The sequence below is a fragment of the Myxine glutinosa genome, chromosome 13 (genome assembly GCF_964187855.1).
Source record: "Myxine glutinosa chromosome 13, kmMyxGlut1.1, whole genome shotgun sequence".
NCBI classification, from domain to species: domain Eukaryota; kingdom Metazoa; phylum Chordata; class Myxini; order Myxiniformes; family Myxinidae; genus Myxine; species Myxine glutinosa.
Window position 1 is genome coordinate 18,650,644 of NC_136273.1, and position 21,140 is coordinate 18,671,783.

The 21,140-nt window shown below is 42.3% G+C and overlaps 2 protein-coding genes across 3 annotated transcripts in view; one reads left to right on the forward strand and one right to left on the reverse strand.

Annotated features, from left to right (window-relative positions):
* LOC137438656 (phosphatidylinositol 4-phosphate 3-kinase C2 domain-containing subunit beta) overlaps nucleotides 1-19,500 on the reverse strand; it is a 156,264-nt gene extending 136,764 nt beyond the window's left edge. The window contains exons 1-6 of one of the 2 annotated variants that reach the window (XM_068133889.2): nucleotides 19,243-19,500; nucleotides 17,931-18,987; nucleotides 14,375-14,478; nucleotides 14,014-14,165; nucleotides 8,792-8,915; nucleotides 4,457-4,568 (exon numbers count right to left, since the gene is read on the reverse strand). In XM_068133889.2, coding sequence (XP_067989990.2) covers nucleotides 4,457-4,568; nucleotides 8,792-8,915; nucleotides 14,014-14,165; nucleotides 14,375-14,478; nucleotides 17,931-18,962 — 1,524 coding nt within the window. In that variant the 5' untranslated portion in view covers nucleotides 18,963-18,987; nucleotides 19,243-19,500. The remainder of the gene's footprint in view (nucleotides 1-4,456; nucleotides 4,569-8,791; nucleotides 8,916-14,013; nucleotides 14,166-14,374; nucleotides 14,479-17,930; nucleotides 18,988-19,242) is intronic. The other variant, XM_068133890.2, reaches the window with a different exon arrangement.
* The window catches only part of CENATAC (centrosomal AT-AC splicing factor), a 480,847-nt gene that overhangs the window by 108,300 nt on the left and 351,407 nt on the right, over nucleotides 1-21,140 (forward strand). The window lies entirely within an intron of this gene.

A 21,140-nucleotide genomic window follows, 5' to 3' on the forward strand; every position in this document is an offset into this window, starting at 1 on the left:
TCACGATCACCTTGCTGTTCTACCTGAGCTAAATAATTGCTGATTAATTCTACCTGAGATTTTTCAAGTATATTGCTCTGCGTTCTTGTGCGTTATTCTGTCTGTCTGTCTGTTTGTCTGTTTGTCTGTCTGTCTGTCTGTCTGTCAGTCAGGCGCCTACAGGTCACAATTTTCAACCGATCTTTACGAAATTTCACCAAATGGGAGAGTTGATCATAAGCAAGAAGCTTATTGTTTTTGGGATCAAAAGGTCAATAGGTCAACATAGGCCAAAGTTCACCAACTTTGTCGAATTTCTAAAATCCTCAATTTTCATCCGATTGCCTTGAAATTTTAAGAAGATTTGTGCAACTTGAGCCGTGGACATTCCGAATTTTCGCATACATCGAAGCCTGTATCTTTGCGTATTGACACGACGGTGAATAAACTATCATGCGATTTACTTCAGGTGTGTGCCTTATTATTATCTATGGATTGATACTTATTGTATCAATGGATTATCATGTATTCATCGGATTCATACCGCCGACCATAATACCAAGCTTCCCTACCTACTCTACATTCACTATGCTATCCCTGGTCATCATGCGGTCCCCATATGCATCTGGAGGCATTTTTAGTGTCGCCCCCTTCATCAGTTGTTTTCCAGACAACCACGAAACGTCGTCAATAAGCAGTATCCCTTCCATATGCCAAGCTTACCCATTTTCGAGAGGATCTCTCTGATGGTTTCGAAAATATTTTGGGTTAATTTCGGAGAAATTCATTGAATTTTACAGTAGGTACGTACGACAAAAGTACATTTTTTACATTTCCGCTGCATGATGCGCGCGTAAGTAAGAGCCTTCAAAACTGACAGGGCCACAGAACCATGGGAGGTCTGTGCCTAGCATAAATTCCTCGGCTGAATTATATGTACTGACGGAGATACCACGCCGCAAAGTCGGCACCGGAGCTAAAAACCCTCCTTTTTGACTCTACATGACCTAGTTTGACGTGGTCGTTCACGGAAACTGGCAGGATTTCAGAGTTAAACTTTTAACACAAGGTCAGGCATGTTATATACAATAAAAAAATGCATAGAAATCGTAGTCCCACGAGCTCGGAACAAAACTCATTTTTTGGCACTATTTCAGGCCTCAGCTTGAGGCCTACTTATAACTTTCATGCTCTGCTGATTCTGCTCCCGTACCCTTCGCCTTCTGCCACTCCTTGAACTTCTTCCTCTTCTCGTCAATCCTCTTTCCAACTTCATCATCCCACCACCATGTTTCCGAGTGCCTCGGTGGTCCTTTTGTCCATCCACATACCTCACCAACGGCTCCCAACAGACTAGCTTTCATTGACATCCAACCACTTTCAAGCTCAACCACATCATCCTCTACCCTACTCAGCCTCTCTTTTAATGCCTCCCTTACTGTCACCTCTTTCAACGTCCACACCTTCATTCTCGGTTGGTACTTCACCCGCCGAGCTCTCCTCGCACCTTTCACCCTTATGTCGCAGACAACCAAGTGGTGCTGTGAAACAGCCTCCTCCCCCGGGATCACCTTTGTGTCCCGGAGGTGCCCCCTATCTCGCCTACGCATCATCAGGTAGTCAACGGTTGTCGTCGACCCACCTGAGATGTATGTAACAAGCTTATTATCCTCTTTCTGGAACTGAGTATTACAAATCAACAAATCAGCTCCATCAGCAAACTCCAAAATCCTTTCACCTTCTCCATTTCTCACACCATATCCGTAACCCCCATGAACTCCCTCAAAACCATCCATACTCCTTCCCACATGTCCATTTAGGTCTCCTCCTACCACAACAACTTCCTCATCTTTCACGTTTTCCATCAGCTTCTCTATCGCACACCAGAACTTGTCCTTCTCTTCATCGCTCCGACCAACCTGCGGAGCATATCCCGAGATGACGTTCACCAAGAGCTTTCCAATCATCATTTTCACCATCATCAACCTATCACTCACTCTAGTCACACTCACCACACTGTCTACAAACTCCTCAGAAAACAGGACACCAACACCATTCACGCCCTCCAGGCACCCTTGCCACACAAACTTGTATTTCTGTCCCTGCCTACCCTTCACCATTCTCACACCACTTCCATTCCATTTCGTCTCTTGCACACAACATATGTCCACTCTTCTTCTGACCAATACTTCCACCACTTCTCCTGATCTCCCTGTCATTGTCCCTACATTCCATGTCCCAAACCTCAGAAACCGATCTCCACTTCGGGCTATACCCTGCCCATATGTAGTTGTAGTTGTCATGGTTCTCTTTTTGTGGCAATGTTTTTATGGCAGGATGGCCTTCCTGACGCCAACCCTCTTAGTCGTCTCTTACGACACGCAGGGATACGGTGTACCTATTCTAATCCAGGGTACACACTGGGAAACGTTTAAAACATGGAAATTCTGGGGTGGGGGTGGGGCATCACGGCTGCGGGGGCCCCGTCAGCACCACGCCACGTTTGCCCGGTCAGCACCATGGCGGCGCGGTCAGCACCACACCCTTGGAAAGGACTTCGATGCACGTCGGTCCGGTCGGCCCAGAGCCTGGTGCGAAGTCCAAGGACATCTGCACGTCATCCGAAAACAGCTCCGGTTGGTGCGAACCACTCGGTCAATGGCGCGAACCAGGTCCCGGTACGCCCTTGCTCGCTTAGCCCCGATGAAGGCCTCGCTGTGTGTTCTCCAAACAGGGGCAAAATCGCCCAAGCCGCGCTTGATTTCGGCAGCGGAAGCCTTGCTCGCTCGGCCCCGATGAAGGCCTCGCTGGGTGTTCTCCAAACAGGGGCAGAATCGCCCAAGCCGCGCTGGATTTCGGCGGCGGAAAGCAGCCACGAAGCGACGATATTCGGTCGGGCTGTAATGCGAACACCACGGTGGTATAGGGATATACACGGATGGAGCGGTATAGGGATATTAGCAGGAATAGTAGGTAGCTGAAGATTAGCCAGGTGTAATGTCTGGAAGTTGGTGATGTTTGATTGCTTTGTGTGTATATCAGGTCAGTGGGAATTTGGAGTTCGTTTTTCTTTTCTTCCATAGATGGGAAAATAATAAAAACAAAGGGGGTACAGGGATAGTGCGGTGTATGAATGCTTCGGTATGATTGCCTCATTCTGTGTCTGGGTGTCCTTGAGCCGAGTTACCTCGATTATAAGCAGGGGTGTAGTGCAGCCGGACCGAACCGGACCGGTACAGATCAGTCCATCGGAGGCAAAGCTTAGCTCCGCAAGTCAAAATAAATAAATAAATAAACACCCACGTTCACGATTGGTTGGGTTATTGAGCTTTGTGTGCTTTCATTGCCAAATAATAGGGATGACCGTTTGGATATGTCAAAAAGTTGGACATTTGGTCTTGGGTGCGATGTTATAACAACAGAGGTTACAGGCAACAGAGAGTCAGAGACCCCGATGAATTACTGAATCCAACAAGGTCCAGAAGCGAGACAAACTTTCCAACCATTTTATATCCAGATTTCATAAATTATGTTATGTTTACAAAAAGTATTTTACACCCTGGAAGAGGTGACAGCATCGAAATGTTTGGATGCATACAACTAGTTGAAGTCTGAGCGGATCAGTGATGTGGCTGCTCTTGTGAATATGGCTATCACGTTGTAAGAGCAAAGGCAGGCCTATAATACATCAATGACACGGATTCGTGTTGGCAGAGCAGACAAGCATGACGGTATATACTGTATATTAACGTCATGCATATAATATCTGCTCTGACATCTACTTCAATACTCTCGGATGTTTATCCGGCCCCAAAGCTTGATCTTCTTTTGTCAATTCCAAGAAAGAAACCGCCGAAACAATGCTAGCAGACTGGATACCCAGCTTAACGTCCATCCGTGGGCCCAGACTAGACAGCTTAGAGGTGAACGTCTGTACCTCTAGTCTAGGCCATCCTCCCAGACTTTGCTACATCGTACCCCAAAAAAAAAAATACAAAAAACTTCTCTATTTCTTAAAATACATAGTTTTGTCGAAAACGGCGACTTTTTATTAAAAGTGAATTCTGTTGTGTGTGCTTGTTTGCGTACACGCGCGCGCGCGCGTGTGTGTGTGTGTGTGTGTGTGTGTGTGTGTGTGTGTGTGTGTGTGTGTGAATTAATCTTTTGTTTACAAGGCAAAATGTGCGCATTTCATTTATCACTCATTTTGTGGCTCACATGGTCAGTGCCATGTTAAAACTTGATGTGCCGGTAGATAAGACCTGGCGATAATGTCACATTTTTGCAACACCTCAAAATTTGGCACTACCCTGTTGATTACAAGTCAGAGATAACAGCCCTCTCAATAATTATTTTCTTCCACTATATTCACCGTCTCTTCCTGCCTCAAATAAGTGCTACAAATAGTGCGGATGTGACATACCAACTGGCAGAGCTGAAGTATGTAGACTGCAAAGTGTATGAGTGGCAAACTAACCGTGCGGGCAAAGGCAAGGCTTTTGTCCTTGCTGTGCAGCAACTGGAAATGAGGTAGCTGTCCAACTCTCTGGCTCCGCTGGACACAATCATGCGAGACCACTGAGCGCTCCCTACAAACAATTTTAAAAGTGCAAAATGTGGCATTGTGCATGAGAAAACATGTTCATTAGCATATAAACTTTTTGGAAACAGGTATACAACAAAAACAAGTGCCAACTAGAACGAGAAAAGATTGCTGTGTTGTGTGGTTTCATAGTATGTATTTTATAGACGTACTCACATTCTAATTGTACATACTTTATAGACGTACTCACATTCTAATTGTACATACTTTATAGACGTACTCACATTCTAATTGTACATACTTTATGACGTATTCACATTCTAATTGTACATACTTTATAGACGTACTCACATTCTAATTGTACATACTTTATAGACGTACTCACATTCTAATTGTACATTCTTCATAGATGTACTCACATTCTAATTGTACATACTTTATAGATGTACTCACATTGTAATTGTACATACTTTATAGATGTACTCACATTCTAATTGTACATACTTTATAGACGTACTCACATTCTAATTGTACATACTTTATTGACGTACTCACATTCTAATTGTACATACTTTATAGACGTACTGACATGCTAATCGTACATACTTTATAGATGTACTCCCATTCTAATTGGGAATACTTGATAGACGTACTCACATTCTAGTTGTACATACTTTATAGAGGTACTCACATTCTAATTGTACATACTTTATAGAGGTACTCACATTCTAATTGTACATACTTTATAGAGGTACTCACATTCTAATTGTGCATACTTTATAGAGATACTCACATTCTAATTGTGCATACTTTATAGGCGTACTCACATTATATTTGTACATACTTTATTAAAGTAGAGAACTCGCATTATATTTGTACATACTTTGTAGAGGTACTTGGTTCAACAAAAGAGAACATAGACTTCTGGCTACCACTAGGTGACGTTTGTAGCCTACTTGAGCACACTGTCTGGACAAACAGACAAACAATCAGACAGACAGACAGATAGACAAATGGACCCAAATGCAATTCCCTCTCTTTTAGCGAGGGTAACAAGAAAGTTCATAGAACACCTTACTCCTCAGTCTTGGAGAAAGGACATGAGAAGGGTCTTTTCAACTCTTGCTTTGTGTTTCTGAGCACAAACTTCAGACTTGGCATTTAATATGGAATCTTTTTTTTCTGGGGGTGAACTTACTTTTCAAGATGACTTAGAACCAAAAGTTCATTGGAATTATGTTGAAATCATTCTAGATTTTGTTAATGTGACCTTTAAAAGAAACAAAAACCACATTTGACATTTCAAAGCAAATAAATTGATCCTTGAAAGTGATGTAAACTGATATCGAACTCAATTCACGGACAGTACTGTGTTAAACTTCTGTACGTTTTCCAGAAGTATCTCTTTATTTTGCACATTAGCCAAAAAAAATTTCAACAAAAACAAACGCTAAATTATGACTGGGATTACGGACAGTAAAATTACAGTTCAGTACTTCGTGTACCCCCCACGAGCATTCAGGAGAGCACGTACACGTCGAGGCATGCTGTTCACGAGATTTGCCAAGGTTTGGACAGGAATCGCTTGCCATGCAGTGACAATAGTCTGCTGCAATTCACGCACAGAGGTCGGCTGCTAGTCCAAGTTGTCGATTTGACGTGTTAATTCTCCCCACAAGTTCTCTATCGGATTCATATCCGGGGACATGGCAGGCCACTCCATATGCTCTACACCACGGTCAGCAAGAAAGTGTTGGATCATGCGAGCACGATGAGGCCATGCATTGTCATCTTGGAAGACAAAGTTTCCTTGAAAGGCTGCACGAGCAAATGGAAGCAATGTTTCTTCCAGAATGACCCTGTACTTGAACTGGTTCAGGTTTCCATTCAGAACAACCAGGTCAGTTTTGCCCCCTGCATGAAAAGCAGCCCAAACGGTCACCCCACCACCTCCAGCTTGGACTCTTGGCACTATACAATCTTCGTTGTGGGCTTCATGCACTTGTCTGCGCACTCGGACACGGCCATCTTGACGATAGACCAGAAATCTAGACTCGTCACTGAAGGTCACGTGATTCCAGTGTCCTGGCTGCCATTGACGGTGCTCTCTGGCCCACTGCAATCGGCGCTGGCTGTGTTGTCTGGTGAGGCGTGGCTTACTTAGGGGACGCCTGGCACGATAGCCTGCTTGAACCAGTCGTTGGTTGATTAGCCTTCTGGATACAGGCACATTTGTCAGTTGCTGCCACTCAGCCCTAAGCCGATTAGCTGACTTGGTACGGCCATTGCGGACTAACCGGTGCAGCTGGCGATCATCACTCCTTGTGGTTCTGCGGGGACGTCCTGGCCTTGGTATTGGAGTAGGGACACCCCTCTGAGAATTTCGTTTCAGGATCTTTGACACCTGACCTTGAGTGATGCCATACTGCCGAGCAATAGCATGCTGTTTCATGCCGTAATTTCGTAAAGCCACCACTCCATGACAAACAGCATTGTCGAGTTGACGGACCATCTCCAGAGGAAGCAGCAATAACTTTTGGAGACGTGCAGCAGTTGTTTTCCACTAATACAGAACGCAACAACCCTTGTATATCCGACTGTGAAGCCAATCATCAAATGCACCTGTCTGTACATTTTGCCACGCCACCTGTGATATAATCCTGTTGTTGACTTTTTGCTGTGACAGACAATCAGTGACATGGTTCTTTTAACAAATAATTCACCAAAGTGTAAAAGAAAGTCACCAGATTGATATACTGAGTTAAGAAAGTAAACCGGTCAAGAAAAAAAAAAATTCCATATTAAATGCCAAGTCTGTATATTGACTTTGGTCATGAACTTCAGAATAATAGGCGTGACGTCAACCATACGTAACCAATAGGTCTAACAGAACAGTCCAGAGCTGATCCTTCTACCAACTCTTTTCGGAGAAACTGACGATTATGGAACAATATTTGAGAAAAAGATGCACTAAACAAACAGATATTTTAGATGAAGTTAGCTCTGCATTGCATCATCAGGCACTGCCATGTTTGTCTGAATTTCACTGTTACTCCGCCCTCAGAGCACATGACAAATTTGATTGGTTGAGCCAGTATAAAAATTTGTCCAAGTTCTGCTAAACTGGTGGATTTTGGAAGGGACAAGAAGGCAATTTGTGTTCTCCAGCATTCATGTATATAATATATTTGAGGCTCGTATAAGAGCACTTTTAATAAAATAGAATTAAATTTAAATAAAATAAACGTTTTAAAGTGCGAAAGTGCGAAAACACTAACACAAGTGCGAAAAGTGGTTTTTCAACACTATCACAAGTGCAAAAAAATCTCCAGCATTCATGTATATAATATATTTGAGGCTCGTATAAGAGCACTTTTAATAAAATAGAATTAAATTTAAATAAAATAAACGTTTTAAAGGCAATAGAAAAAAAACAACAATTAATTGCAAGTTTACTGCCATTGATGCAGCGTCTATTACACCACCTTATTTAACACATTAAATTAGTTCTTCGTTCCTGTTGTTTGTGTACTTTAACATCTCCCCCCCCCCCCCCCCCCACAAAAAGTAAGTTTCCTGTTTGGAATGACGTTCAATTTTGTTTGAGTGCCAGACAGGCAGACAGAGTAAATTTTTTTTGATCTTACTCCTCCTTTCTGCGCATGCGTGATCGGGACGAGCCCCGTACAATTCGTCAAATTCAAAGCTAAAGTACTGCTAAGCTTCAGATTCAAGTTTGGATTCCTGTTCTGATTTGTCTTCTGTAATGCTACAAATATAACATCCAATTGAAATCAAGTAGTTCCTCAATCATCGACTGATGTCTGTCAGTCACAGACAGACAGACAGACATAGTGAACCAATTGCTTCACCCTGCTTTGCGGTACACACACGTGAGGTAATGATCTGAAATTAAGAGATGATTATGTGGAGGGTGTGGTGCAGTAGGCTATTGTACGGCAAGATGGTATTGAAGCAGGAGCATCATTCAATGAGAAGGGCAGGTTATACAAAGTTGAGGGTCGTGGAGGAGCTTGGAGTAGTTATACAGATCAACGTTTATCTGCTCATTTGATTTTCTGTAAGAATTACCATGGCAATAACGTTAAGTTGCATATTTACCAGAAATGCAGTCACATATGAACAAAGAAGAATTGCTACACACTAATCACAGACTGCCTATAAAATTTACTGGAGATAATCTTCAATCTTGAGAACACATCATGGTATACAAGGACGAGGAGACAGAAAAATGTTACAAATTCAGACCTCTGTAAAACTTGCTGCAGGCCATGAGGTTGGAGGAAGTAATGCTGAAGTTGCTGGACTGAAGGGAGCTCCAGAGAGAGGAGACAAAGAAGTTGAATGAGTAGTAGTTCCACAGGTGAATCAGCTGAAAAGAAGGAGGGGAGAGGGGGAGGGGGAAAGGAGGGAGAAAGGAGATTGGTGGGTGGGGGTGGGGGGGGGGGGGGGAGTGAAATCACACACCCAATTAAGACGATTATTATTACCTAAAAAAAAAATTACTCTCAAAAATCCCCTTCACCTTCAGTGCGGATAGATTTTGGCCAAATGTTCGCATATACACGCATATGTATTGCTATTTTTAAAATGAATATGGTATTCATTGAACACAACACTATAGTGCCCATTTACCAATGAGCCATATTGTGTGCGTTTGATTCATGACCCAACTATAAACTGTCAGACGGGTGCTTCGCAGACAGAATGTTGCATCAATGATTGGGACACCCCGACAATGGACGTCAAGCAAAGAACCTATCGACTTGCATTAGCTGATGGACAGGAATATTCCATGGTGTCTATTGACGAAGACTCGGCATGGTATTGAAAGCATCCCGGCCAAATTCCAGAAATTCATGCCGGAACTTGCCAAGGGTGGGGCGTGGGCACTGCATCAGCCGCACACCTGCGTTTCCCAGCAATAGTGCAAATCCGCATCAACCCGCAAGAGAAGCACCAACCACATACCAAGGAGGCTTTGCTTATTTACAACAGATGTTGCACTTAATAGAGTTCAAACTATTCAAATAATAACATAGTAATAGGATTTCATTGGAAACCGAATTACTCTTAAGCTTCACAAGCCTTCAGTTGATTGTTATTTCCATTTATAATGCATTTTATAAGTAATTGAATCCCCTGCTCTAAATTTTTCATACAAGTCAAATACACAATATTACATGTATATAATATATAAAGAAGAAAGTTTGTTTGTTTGTTTAATTGTTTATGCATTCGGACTGTACAGGAACCAGTGTCACCAAACTTTGCATGGCCTCCTCTTTCACCCAGAGGAAGGTCGAGGGCTATGTTTGGATAAAAAAAAAAAATTGACCGTAGATAATTGGCCTTCATACCTCAATCGGGTGTAATTGTATACTTCCTGGGGTGTTTTTTCATGGGAGCGATCAAGTAATATGTATTGTGAAGAACATATGTTGAGGTTTTACCGTTTTAATGATTTGTTGTCAACTACACAAATTAAACAAGAAAGCATCTGAAAATGCAAAGCCTATCTGCGTCCCCTTTGTATTCAGACTTCTTTTTCTTCCATATGCTAAACATGACGAAAACAGCTAAAACAAATACAAAAAAAAATTTGACGATTCGAGGCAATCCTGACCTTTTGACCTCAAAAGCAATATCCCTCAGTGACCCAATATGCAAACCCTGCTCAAATTTCAAGTCAATCGGATGAAAATTGACGATTTTATGCAACCCTGACCTTTTGATCTTAAAAAAGAAAAAAAAGTGTCGGCTTCTAGCTTTTGATTGGTGAACGAATTAATTGACCCAATATGCAAATTCTTAAAATTTCAGGTCAATCACATGAAAATTGATTATTTTAAGTGATGCTGACCTTTGACCTTTTGACAAAACTATAAATGTGTCTTGTCCACATTCTCATAATAAAGCTTTGTTGAAAATTTGATTATAGCTCAAATGGTAAAAAGTAATGGCCTGGACAGACACACACACACACAGAATTGATTGCAAAACCCCGTCTTGCACTGCGCGTGGGACGGGCTAATTATTATAGTGTTTAAACATGTGCCTGGTATTAAAAAGACAGTTTGCAGTGAAATAGAATTTTTATTACAAAGTATTGAAAAAAATATAAGAAAAATAAATAAAATTAATGACAATTCCAGTTTTCTTGATGCCTCACTTCCTGTGTACCTCACTTCCTGTGTACCTCTTCCTGTGGTCCTCACTTCCTGTGTACCTCACTTCCTGTGTATGTCACTTCCTGTTTCCTGGGATCGTTACTGTATAAAAGTGGGTCAGCCGACGACATGCGGGCTGCCTACGATCCGCTCGGTGCTACGTTCCCTCTTAAGGACGGCAAGCCCTGCTTAGGCCTCTTCTTGTGCACCTGGCCACCATTGTGTTGATTAAAGCCTACCTAAAGGCCTACTAGTCCTTTAGGTCCTTAGGTCCTTAGGCCTCTTCTGCTCTGCTCTGCCACAACCATTAATGTAAAGGAGTTTATGAATACATAAACACAGACATCATAGTACACCAGACTTGCTTGGAATTTCCAGAGAATTGGAATTATTTTATAAGTAGATGAAAGTTTTTCTTGAAACAGTTATTGTTGTTATAGATAGTTGAAATTTACATATTTGACATATTTATATTACTCTTTATAAAATAAGTATCCTTGTGTTTCCCATATAGTAAGGTGGTTTAATGAAATATTTTGGAAATACCGTAACCGGGTGGACAAAAGTCTTGCGATTGAACAAGCTGTTCGCCTGAGCGATTTCCAAATGAATATTTCCATATTTGGTGACACTAAGAAAATTGTTTTAACATTGGGAGCAGTCAGTGCTTGCAGCCCTGTGTGATCTGCGGTGGCTGAGATACTTTGTCACCTGGGGGTGAGTTACAGAAGTGAGTTTAGATATCACCTTTATTTTCATATTATATTGTGAACTTTGTTTGTCACGTTGTTTCTATATTCCTGCTATGTCATCTCTACATACATTTTGAACTCTTGTTTATAGCAAATTCCAATGTAGAAATGAGGTTTTGAATGCAACTGATGTTTTCCACTGTGATGTTAAAGAATGACAAGTTACAGTTCATGTGTATTGTATTTATTGTTCAGGAGGGTGAGAATGATGACATTATTGATTGACAATCGGCAATACCTTTACATGTCAATACCAATAAGCTAGTGTTATCTGGTATTCTGTTTGTTCTTGAGCTGTAATTGATTAAAAAAAAACAAAAAAAACACCTTTAGAGGCCATTTTACCCCGCTATGCGGGGGTTGGCCTTTTTCGGGAACCGTGGTTGTTGTTGTTTTTTTGGTCCCCTTTTTTAAGCAATGTTTTACGGCCGGATGCCCTTCCTGGCGCCAACCCTTTTTGCCACCTTTAACGACAAACAGGGAATTAGCAGTGAACTGGTACTCAATTAGCCGACCTCGGAAGGATGACAGGCTGAGTCAACCCCCCTGGCGTTAATTCAGCGATCGGCCGGGATTCGAACCCAGGATCCTAGGATCCTAAACCGGCACCCTAGACGCTAGCCCAACACCAGGGATTTGTAATTGATTGAAACTGTAAATTAATTAAACTGTTAAAACTATGTACTAACTGTATATCGGCATGACCTCACAAAGTGCATCGATGTGTTGCAGGTTTGTTGGAGTTTATTTCTTTTTGTTTTTCTCCGACTCATCGGTTCACCCATTTCTTTCATGGATGAATAAAACTTATTTGGAAAAAGGACTCATCTGCATTCATTACCCAGCATGCAATATTAACTAGAATGACACTCTTCGATGTCGCGACGTCGAACAATATGCCTCCGCCCACATGAATACATCATTATACATGCGGTACTTGTCCCAAGTTAAATTTAAATCCATTCAACTGGTTTCAACATGATTTCTCAAATATCACATTTGTACCTGACATGACCTCTGACCTTTGATGCCGAAATCGAATCAGGTCACCTTTGCATCATAATATGTACTCATACCAAGTTTGGTAAAAATCCCATCACTGCTTCACAAGTTAACACAGCAACAGATATTTCACCTACCATGACCTCTTGACCCCAAAATCGAATCGGTTCAACTTTACATCATAGTACATATACTTGATCAAAGTTTGATTTAAATCGTTTCAGCCGTTCTCAAGTTGTTGCGGTAACAAAAACCTATCACGGATGCACGGACGGATAAGCTGAACATAGAATGCTTTCACAAAAATAGGTTGAAAGAAGGGAATGCGGTCCAAGTGCATTTTGCAATGCCCAAGATTGGTAATTCATACAAAACCACAAGGCCAACATTCCCAAATTTGTCAAGCAGGAAATATTTGAATACATATTTATTTACATATTTATGTAGCTCAGATGGCAGGAGCACTGGTACGGTTCACCAGAGGATCTGGGTTCGATTCCTGGTCTGGGTGTGTAATTTTCCCACATATGTCAATTAATACATATTTCATTGAATTTCCCCGGGCAACGCCGGGTACCCGAGCTAGTATCTAATATATTAAAAACGTAATGAAGCTGCATGCCTAAGAAGCCTTCAAACTCATTGGCTGGAGAGCTGGCTTGACTCCACCCACAATGGTCAGGAAGAAAAATCATGCGTCTGCCATGTTGGTTTTCTGGTAAGTCTAAGATGTCTGTGGAAGTCTCATACTCGCAATTTTAAATATCCGACTTGTATAACTACGATGTATTATTTATGCACATAAGCCGGGCTATATATTCTTTTTTCCATGAGCGATCAAGGCAGCGATCTGGCCCAATACACCGTCCAAATAAAGGGATGAGTAATTTGTTTAATAAATGAATGTTTTTGTACATAATTAGAGCCAGAGTTGTCAAGGCTGAATTGTGCGAGTGTATCATGTTGCGCTTTACCTTTGGTAGTGACTATTACAAGTCATGATTAATGAAATATGTCGATTCCCTTCATTAAAAACAATAGACATGGGAAATTATCATGATTATTCGAGTTGTTTGTTCGATGCCTCAGCACTGCTGCACCGCTGAACTGAATTAGCTTAAAACTGGAGCTTGTGCTCAGGGGTGAAAGGGTAGAAAAGGTAGTGAGTTGAGATAAATCAGTGAGAGTGGATGTAGGGATTCAGGGGCGTGAGTGATTGGGTTGAGTGGAAGTATGTGAAGGTGTAAATAAGGCAGTAAAAAAAAAAAAGGAGAATAAGTGGGAGTGCGTGAAGGCTTTGCGGGAAATGTGTGAAGGGGTAGCGTGGAATAGGAGAAGGGGAGACAGGGCTGAGTAGATAAAGGCAGTAGGGCAGGTTTACAGGCGTTAGTTGCAATGGCATGTCGAGTGTGTGTATGTATGTATGTATATATAAAGCTGATGGTCAACATAACTGATAATTCCCCAAAACTCTTTTCTCTGATAATTATGTTCGAGGAAATTGAGATATTAGGCCAAACGTAGGCATCAGGAACCTCCGACTCACAGTCAGTAGAAAAGATGACGGGTCCTTCCTTTCGCCCGTAATCCACGAGGACACGGAAGAGCAGACCCTGAGGACCAGCAGGAACACGGGCCTGAGCCAGTGACCAGCCGGGGTTTGTCTCTGCGTCAATGTGTGGGAATAATTCTCGAATTCTGATGGTCATTGATTGGGGGTGGGTGGAGAGGAAGGGTAAAAAAAAAGAAAAGAAAAAAAGTTGAAAACAAATAGCAATCAGAGAAAAAATAATTAAGATGAAATATCTCAGGAAATTGCAAGCAGGTTAAAAGCTAGTTGGGGTCTACGTAGTGCGTCTCGAATCTACAAGTTAAAGGTGGAAAAATGTTTCATAGAATGGCCTTACTTTGCTACCGAGTGACAGAAGGCCAAAACTTCCTCTCCGTGTTCCCAAGAATCGTCAAAGAGGGGGGCAATGACTTGAGGTGTGGTAACAAGTCGACCAGAAGTCTGCAGAGTCAATAAAATAAAGATGCTTCAACAACAAATCAAAACTTGCCTTTCACATCCATGGCATCCGTTACATACCAAAACCCACCACACCTATTTTGTAAAAAATCCCTCCCACGATTCTCTCATTTCACGTTTGGCACCAGTCTGGGGGCAATAATTCCCTCCCCTCAATTCCCCATCCTCACACTGTTGTATACATTTTTCAAAAATACATTTTTCACTCCATTCACTGATCTTCTTCCATGCAGCCTGTCATGCAAACACTACTTAAAACTTAAGCATCTCATCATAATATTTCAGACCCAAAAAACTCATTCATCACAAGCAACGTGACATTATCTTTTGAAAGGAATAAGATCCTTAACATGTCCTGGTCCCATAACTAGATTATACGTTCCCGATTCATCTTACAGTAAATATAATTAAACTCCTAAACCGCTGTCTGACAAAATACCTCTTCTTCTGACTTACTTATGGCCATAATTATTCCCACGTTATTGTAGGGTTGACGGGGGGGATTTTTAAAACTGAAGTCCTTCATGACCGGCTGGCCAGGCCTGCTGTTTGACTAAGTAGTCACGGCAGGAATTTGTAATTTGTTCCTGGTGCCAGTGATAGTTCGCCTACTCTTCGTGAAGTGGGGTCTTTAACGTCCACCAACTAATGCCGGCAGACAGGACGCCCAGTTTAACATCCATCTGAAGGACGGCACTCACATTGATGAATCTTCCTGCCTGTGAAACACCGGGATGACAGTTTATAGCTGGATCTGGATTCAAACCCAGACTAGTCAGCTTAGAGGCAGGTGTGCGTACCTCGAGGCCATCCTACCAGCCCCGTCTGGCCAAAGACGACACTCCTAAGTCTGACCAAGGAGTATAGACATGCAATTTCATACCAGGAATTATGGTTCGACTAGTTGGCGTTCTCTTTGTCTGACAGGATTGTGCAGACGTAGTGCACTTGCTTAACGGCCCTCTCGTCTGTGTTAAGTCTCCAGCCCCACTATAAACTGTCAGATTGAAGCTTTCCAGGCATTGCATTACAATCTGTGAGGTCCCTTGGACGTTAATCCGGTTCTCCCATCTACTAGCAGCTATTGTGTCCATTAAAATATCCCAAGGTGGTTTGTTTTTTTCATGAAGAGTAGGTGAGTTATTTGCGGCAACCTGAACAAATTACAAATTCCTGCCCCAACCACCTTCAGTCGAATGTCAGGCCTGACCAGAACATGTCCAATACATGAGACAAATAAATTATTACCGTAAAATGGGGTGAATAGGGACAGCAAGGACAGCAAGGTGAATAGGGACACAAACTGAAAAAAGTTCGGAAACTTTTTTCGCTGAAAATTGATAACCATACTGATCTGTTGATATTTGGGTTGAAAGTGTTCTCTTGTTTTTTTAAAAAGCAACTTATAGTCCCTATTAACCCCATATATGGGTTAAATAGGAATAAATAGGATTTTTATGGCTGTCGCTATTCACCCCGTTTTACCGGTGAATAGGGACAGTCACTAATACAAAAAAAGAATCATCAAGAAATAGGGACAGTTTGGAGAAACTTTTTATCCCATATTTTTTTTCCATTGGCACCATGGTTTATATTATGGCTGCATATTATGTGCATCCATCTGAGCTATCAATTTAGCAATAAGTTGGAAACTCAGGATTGTTTCTTGATGATTATTTTTTTGTATTAGTGACTGTCCCTATTCACCCGTAAAACGGGGTGTTACGTAAAACGGGGTGAATAGGGACAGCCATAAAAATCCTATTTATTCCTATTTAACCCATATATGGGGTTAATAGGGACTATAAGTTGCTTTAAAAAAAAAACAAGACAACACTTTCAACCCCAATATCAACAAATCAGTATGGTTATCAATTTTCAGCGAAAAAAGTCCCTGTTTCTTGATTATTTGTTTTTGTATTACTGACTGTCCCTACTGACCCATAAAACGGGGTGAATAGGGACAACCATACAAATCCTATTTATTCCTATTTAACCCATATATGGGGTTAATAGGGACTATAAGTTGCTTTTAAAAAAAACAAGAGAACACTTTCAACCCAAATATCAACAAATCAGTATGGTTATCAATTTTCAGCGAAAAAAGTCCCTGTTTCTTGATTATTTTTTTTTGTATTACTGACTGTCCCTATTCACCCCGTTTTATGGGTCAATAGGGACAACCATACAAATCCTATTTATTCCTATTTAACCCATATATGGGGTTAATAGGGACTATAAGTTGCTTTTAAAAAAAAACAAGAGAACACTTTCAACCCAAATATCAACAAATCAGTATGGTTATCAATTTTCAGCGAAAAAAGTTTCCGAACTTTTTTTCAGTTTGTGTCCCTATTCACCTTGCTGTCCCTATTCACCCCATTTTATGGTACCATTAAAGATGTGAAGTTGTATTAAATGTGCTGTGTCGATTTACATATTTCCTGCTATTCCCTGTCATGCATGCAATGTGGAATTGGTGTCTGCTCGGAAGCACCGAGCGGCATGTTTCACTCAAACATGCAGCGAATGCCAATGGACTGATAAAAGATAGGTCAAAGTATGAGAGTGTTGAAAAGTGAGGTATGCAGCGTTGGAGAAGAGAGTTGGGATGACTGATGGGACATGAGATGATTGGATATGACTGGAGATGACAATTGGGATGACTGACTGGGGTCGATGGGATGGAGGAGGAAGCGAAATGGGGGGAGTGGTGGAGGAAGGTGTTGCCAGACGGTCTTTCCGGAGCGAGATAGCGAGAGTATGGGATTTGTCAGGATTGAAAGACATATTCCAAGTGCTTGACAAGTTTGTGATTCCATCGAGATCTGAAGAGAGGGAAGACGCTGCTGCCTGCCTTTCTGAAGGATGAGGGATGTCACGGCACAGGGTGGAGTAATCAGCAATTATATAAAGGGGATTTACCAGAGATAAAGAGGTATTAATTAATAGTCACGTCCAACTAAATTATTTATTAGGTACACCGCCATTTATAAAGTCTTTGGTATGACTCCGCCGGGGATCAAACCACCGACCTCCAAGACTCGAAGTGGATGCTCTAACAACTACAACACCAAGTCTGGTAATTAAGGTGAGGCCATTACAAAGTCATGATTTACAAAATTTCCGAGTTATAAATGTGCCCTGAACGGGACTCGAACCACAAACCCACAGAACTGTAGGTAAGAGTAATGAACCACTCGACCATCCGGTTGGAATAAAACATTCCCCCCTTTCTCTTCCCCCATTATTCCCATCTCATCCCTACTCTCCATCCTCACTCGTCCGGTAACCCTTTTGCCTCCCTTCTCCGTCTCCCATCATTCCACTTCAACCCCTTTTCCTTTCTTAATATAAATTTCTTCAAGTTAGGCCCCAAACCTCCAATCGCTCCTCCTTTTCCTTGTGCACATGTAATAAACACCGCTGCTCACCGAGTGCCTCCTTCCGCTACGTATGTTCACGTTCTGATCTAGATCCTCAGTATCTTGTGAGGCACAGTGAGACAGAGCAAGAGAACGGAGATGGGGATGAAGGCGAGTCGACGGGTTGGAGAATTCGTGTGGACCAAGAGGGAATTGCGCGGGTAAAACAATGGGGGAGAGAGGAGGAGGGAGCGAAGCCGACAGTGGAGGGAGAGGAGCTCGTCTCTTCTGGGTTTTCACGGTGACAAGCAACCTGTTGTCCAACGCGTCTAGTATGGCACACATGGTCGCGGAGACCGCCGGTTCCTGAAACGTCAATTCTTCATGACCTAGATCTTGGGTGACATTCACTTTGTCTCCATCACTGCAATTGCCAGAATTTCCATTTCCGTCCACCCCCACTTCAGTTCCTTTTTCGTTCAATAAACCAGAACACGTTTCCTCTTCCCTATTTTCCAAAGTTTCAACACAAGTCGCAGCTTCCTCCGTGCGACCTTCATCACCACCATTATTCTCTTGTGCATCACCGTCGAGCATCTCGTTTTTCGCCTCTCGGCTTTGGTGCCAATTCTCATAGTTTTCTCTCCCAAGACCCGGAAGATCATTTTCACGATTCCCTCTTCCCTCGCCACCTTCCGTCTCGTCCCCAAAGCTCCGTCGCTCACGATCTTCCACTTCGCCGTCTTTCGATGGATCCTCCGCCGCCGGGCCAGGTTCTATGGGCTCTGTGCGATAATAACTGTCACAGTCAGGGATAAATGCCCAGCGACTTTCCCTCATTCTTTGCCTTTCCTCGGCCACCAATGCCCAACCGTAGGGGCATCGAGGAGGCAAGGGCGGAGGACCGTCACTCCCGTCGATCTCCACCGTAGGCGTTACAGTCCGAGGCGGTACTGAGGGCGCTTCCCAGTCCTCCCCAATCTCCACGCTGTCTTCTGCCACTCCTGAAGCTGCATCGCCATACTGTTGCAGTTGGGTATTAGTTGCCTGGGAGATGGGATTCCGGGGATGCATCCATCTGGGTCGGTCTGTCACCGGCATCTACCCACACAGAACATGATGCGATCTGGGATAGAAAGAAGAGCACGTCAGAAGAGGGTCCGGTTTGCCGTATTGACTTAGGACACTCTCTCAACACAAAAACCTGACCTTTTGAACCCGCACATGTTTAAAGACCGTGCTTCAAACACTCCACACTCGTACCCCGAGACGTGAGACGCACTCAATCCTCAAGATCATTTTAACTCCACCATATAAACACGTTCAACCTCCACAGATCTCATGCCATTTCGAATCGGTAACATGCTCAGGCCTTACTTACCTCGAACAAATGAAAGGCCGCCCAAACTGTACCTGAGTGATCCAACGTGATCGTTGTCGCTCAGGTGACCTTTCCAGGTGTACGGCACAAAGTGTCCCTTCACCTCCCTCCTGAAGTTACAATTTCCTCACAGCTCTGGCGTCTCAATTCGAAGCACACTCCATTTGCCACAGATAAAAACGCTCTCTTCCTCGAACTAAAAACACTTCCGATAAATGCAAACGATTCTGTTCAAATCCACACAAACAACGAATCTCTACCGTTTACTGAGGAAACAAGACTTCCGAAACGTCCAACCAGATCCACAAGAGGGCAGTCATTGGTGAACGGATTATTACTTCCTCGTCACTAAATTATAAATATATTATATAATATGGAACATTTCGCATTCCGTATCTGACAATTTGAATATTTATAACTAATTATGAGGTGATATTAAATACGTACTTTTACTTTTATTCTTTGCACGTGAGGTGCGACGAATTGTATTGCTTTTTCCCGCTCTTTATCATGTTTATGAGGAAAGAACGAGTTATTTTAAGTACAGGAGCGTCATCAAGTCCGCGTAATGGTTGCCGACCTCTGGTTTTTTAAACTTTTTTTAAATGCTGAGTAAAAATTCAGTAATGTTAAAAAAAATTATTGGTATGACTCAGGCGGGGTTCCAACGACCGCCCACTGAGGCTCAAACCGGATGCTCTAACCATTGCAACACGACGTCTCGTGTTATTTTTATTATTAGTAAAAATTTACTTTGCAGCTACACGTCGAAAATATTGTCTTGCATGTATGTCGAAGTTCATTGAAATTGTAGAAAATTTTTTTTTCCATGCATCTTATTATTCAGTGGAGCGGCATCGTAAACGTATGATAGTGATGAAATACGTACGGTTATCAGTCGTACTTAGCATGTTTAACTAAATTTATACATTATTAAACCAACGGGGTGTGGAGAAAGCACAAGTAAATCGGCCCGAAAGATGTACTTCCGCGTCGAAGTTTCGATTCAGTTTATTACACAGCACAGCGTTGTAGGTTATACACCGCTCAGAGTAACACACTTTCAAGCAAAACTTTAAAAAAGAAAATATGACGATTTTATTAAGGCTATTGCAACACGTGCATGTCATAGGTGTTACGTTATAAAATATACGCGATATGAATATTTAAAATGTAAATTTATTTTTGAGACGACAGCCGAACACTTTACAGTAATATACAGCACGTGCAATCAGCAGCACTGATTCTGTGCTGACGAGTGACGACAAACTACACAAGCGCTGAGAGCAACGTCGAAGCAAAACTTTGGAAGAAGTCGGGTGGAGGGGACGGGGTTGATCTCTCGAAAATATTCTGACCCAAATTCTTGCTCCGTTTCCTTTTGGAAAACAGTGTTAGGCCATTATCTGAACGGAGATACAATATGTTTATAGCGAGGTAACAATAAAATAAACAGGCTAAACTGGAAAAAAAACACCTACAAAATGTTCTAATTGTGAATATATTTTTTCTGCAGTATCTGAGGCTCATAAGAGAGCTGCCACCTACAGACGTCAGCCAATCACTGCGGTCGAACATATAACGATAGTGGAGCTACACGTAACACATGAAACATTTAACGTAACACACGTAACATAAACATAACACACGTAACACATGAAACATAACACATAACATTTCGGAGAGTATGTGCTCACATACTCTCCGAAATCAGTCGGCCAAACTCGAGAAGAAATGTCCCAGTCCACCGAGGGGTTCGGGACACCCATGGGGTTTGTGCCATGCTGTATCCTCTAAATGCTGAGCATCAACCAAGGAAGCAACACATACCATGTGTTGGTGCTTGGTGGGACTCGGCCGGGGTCGGAATAGAACCGTCGACCTCCCATATTCAGAGC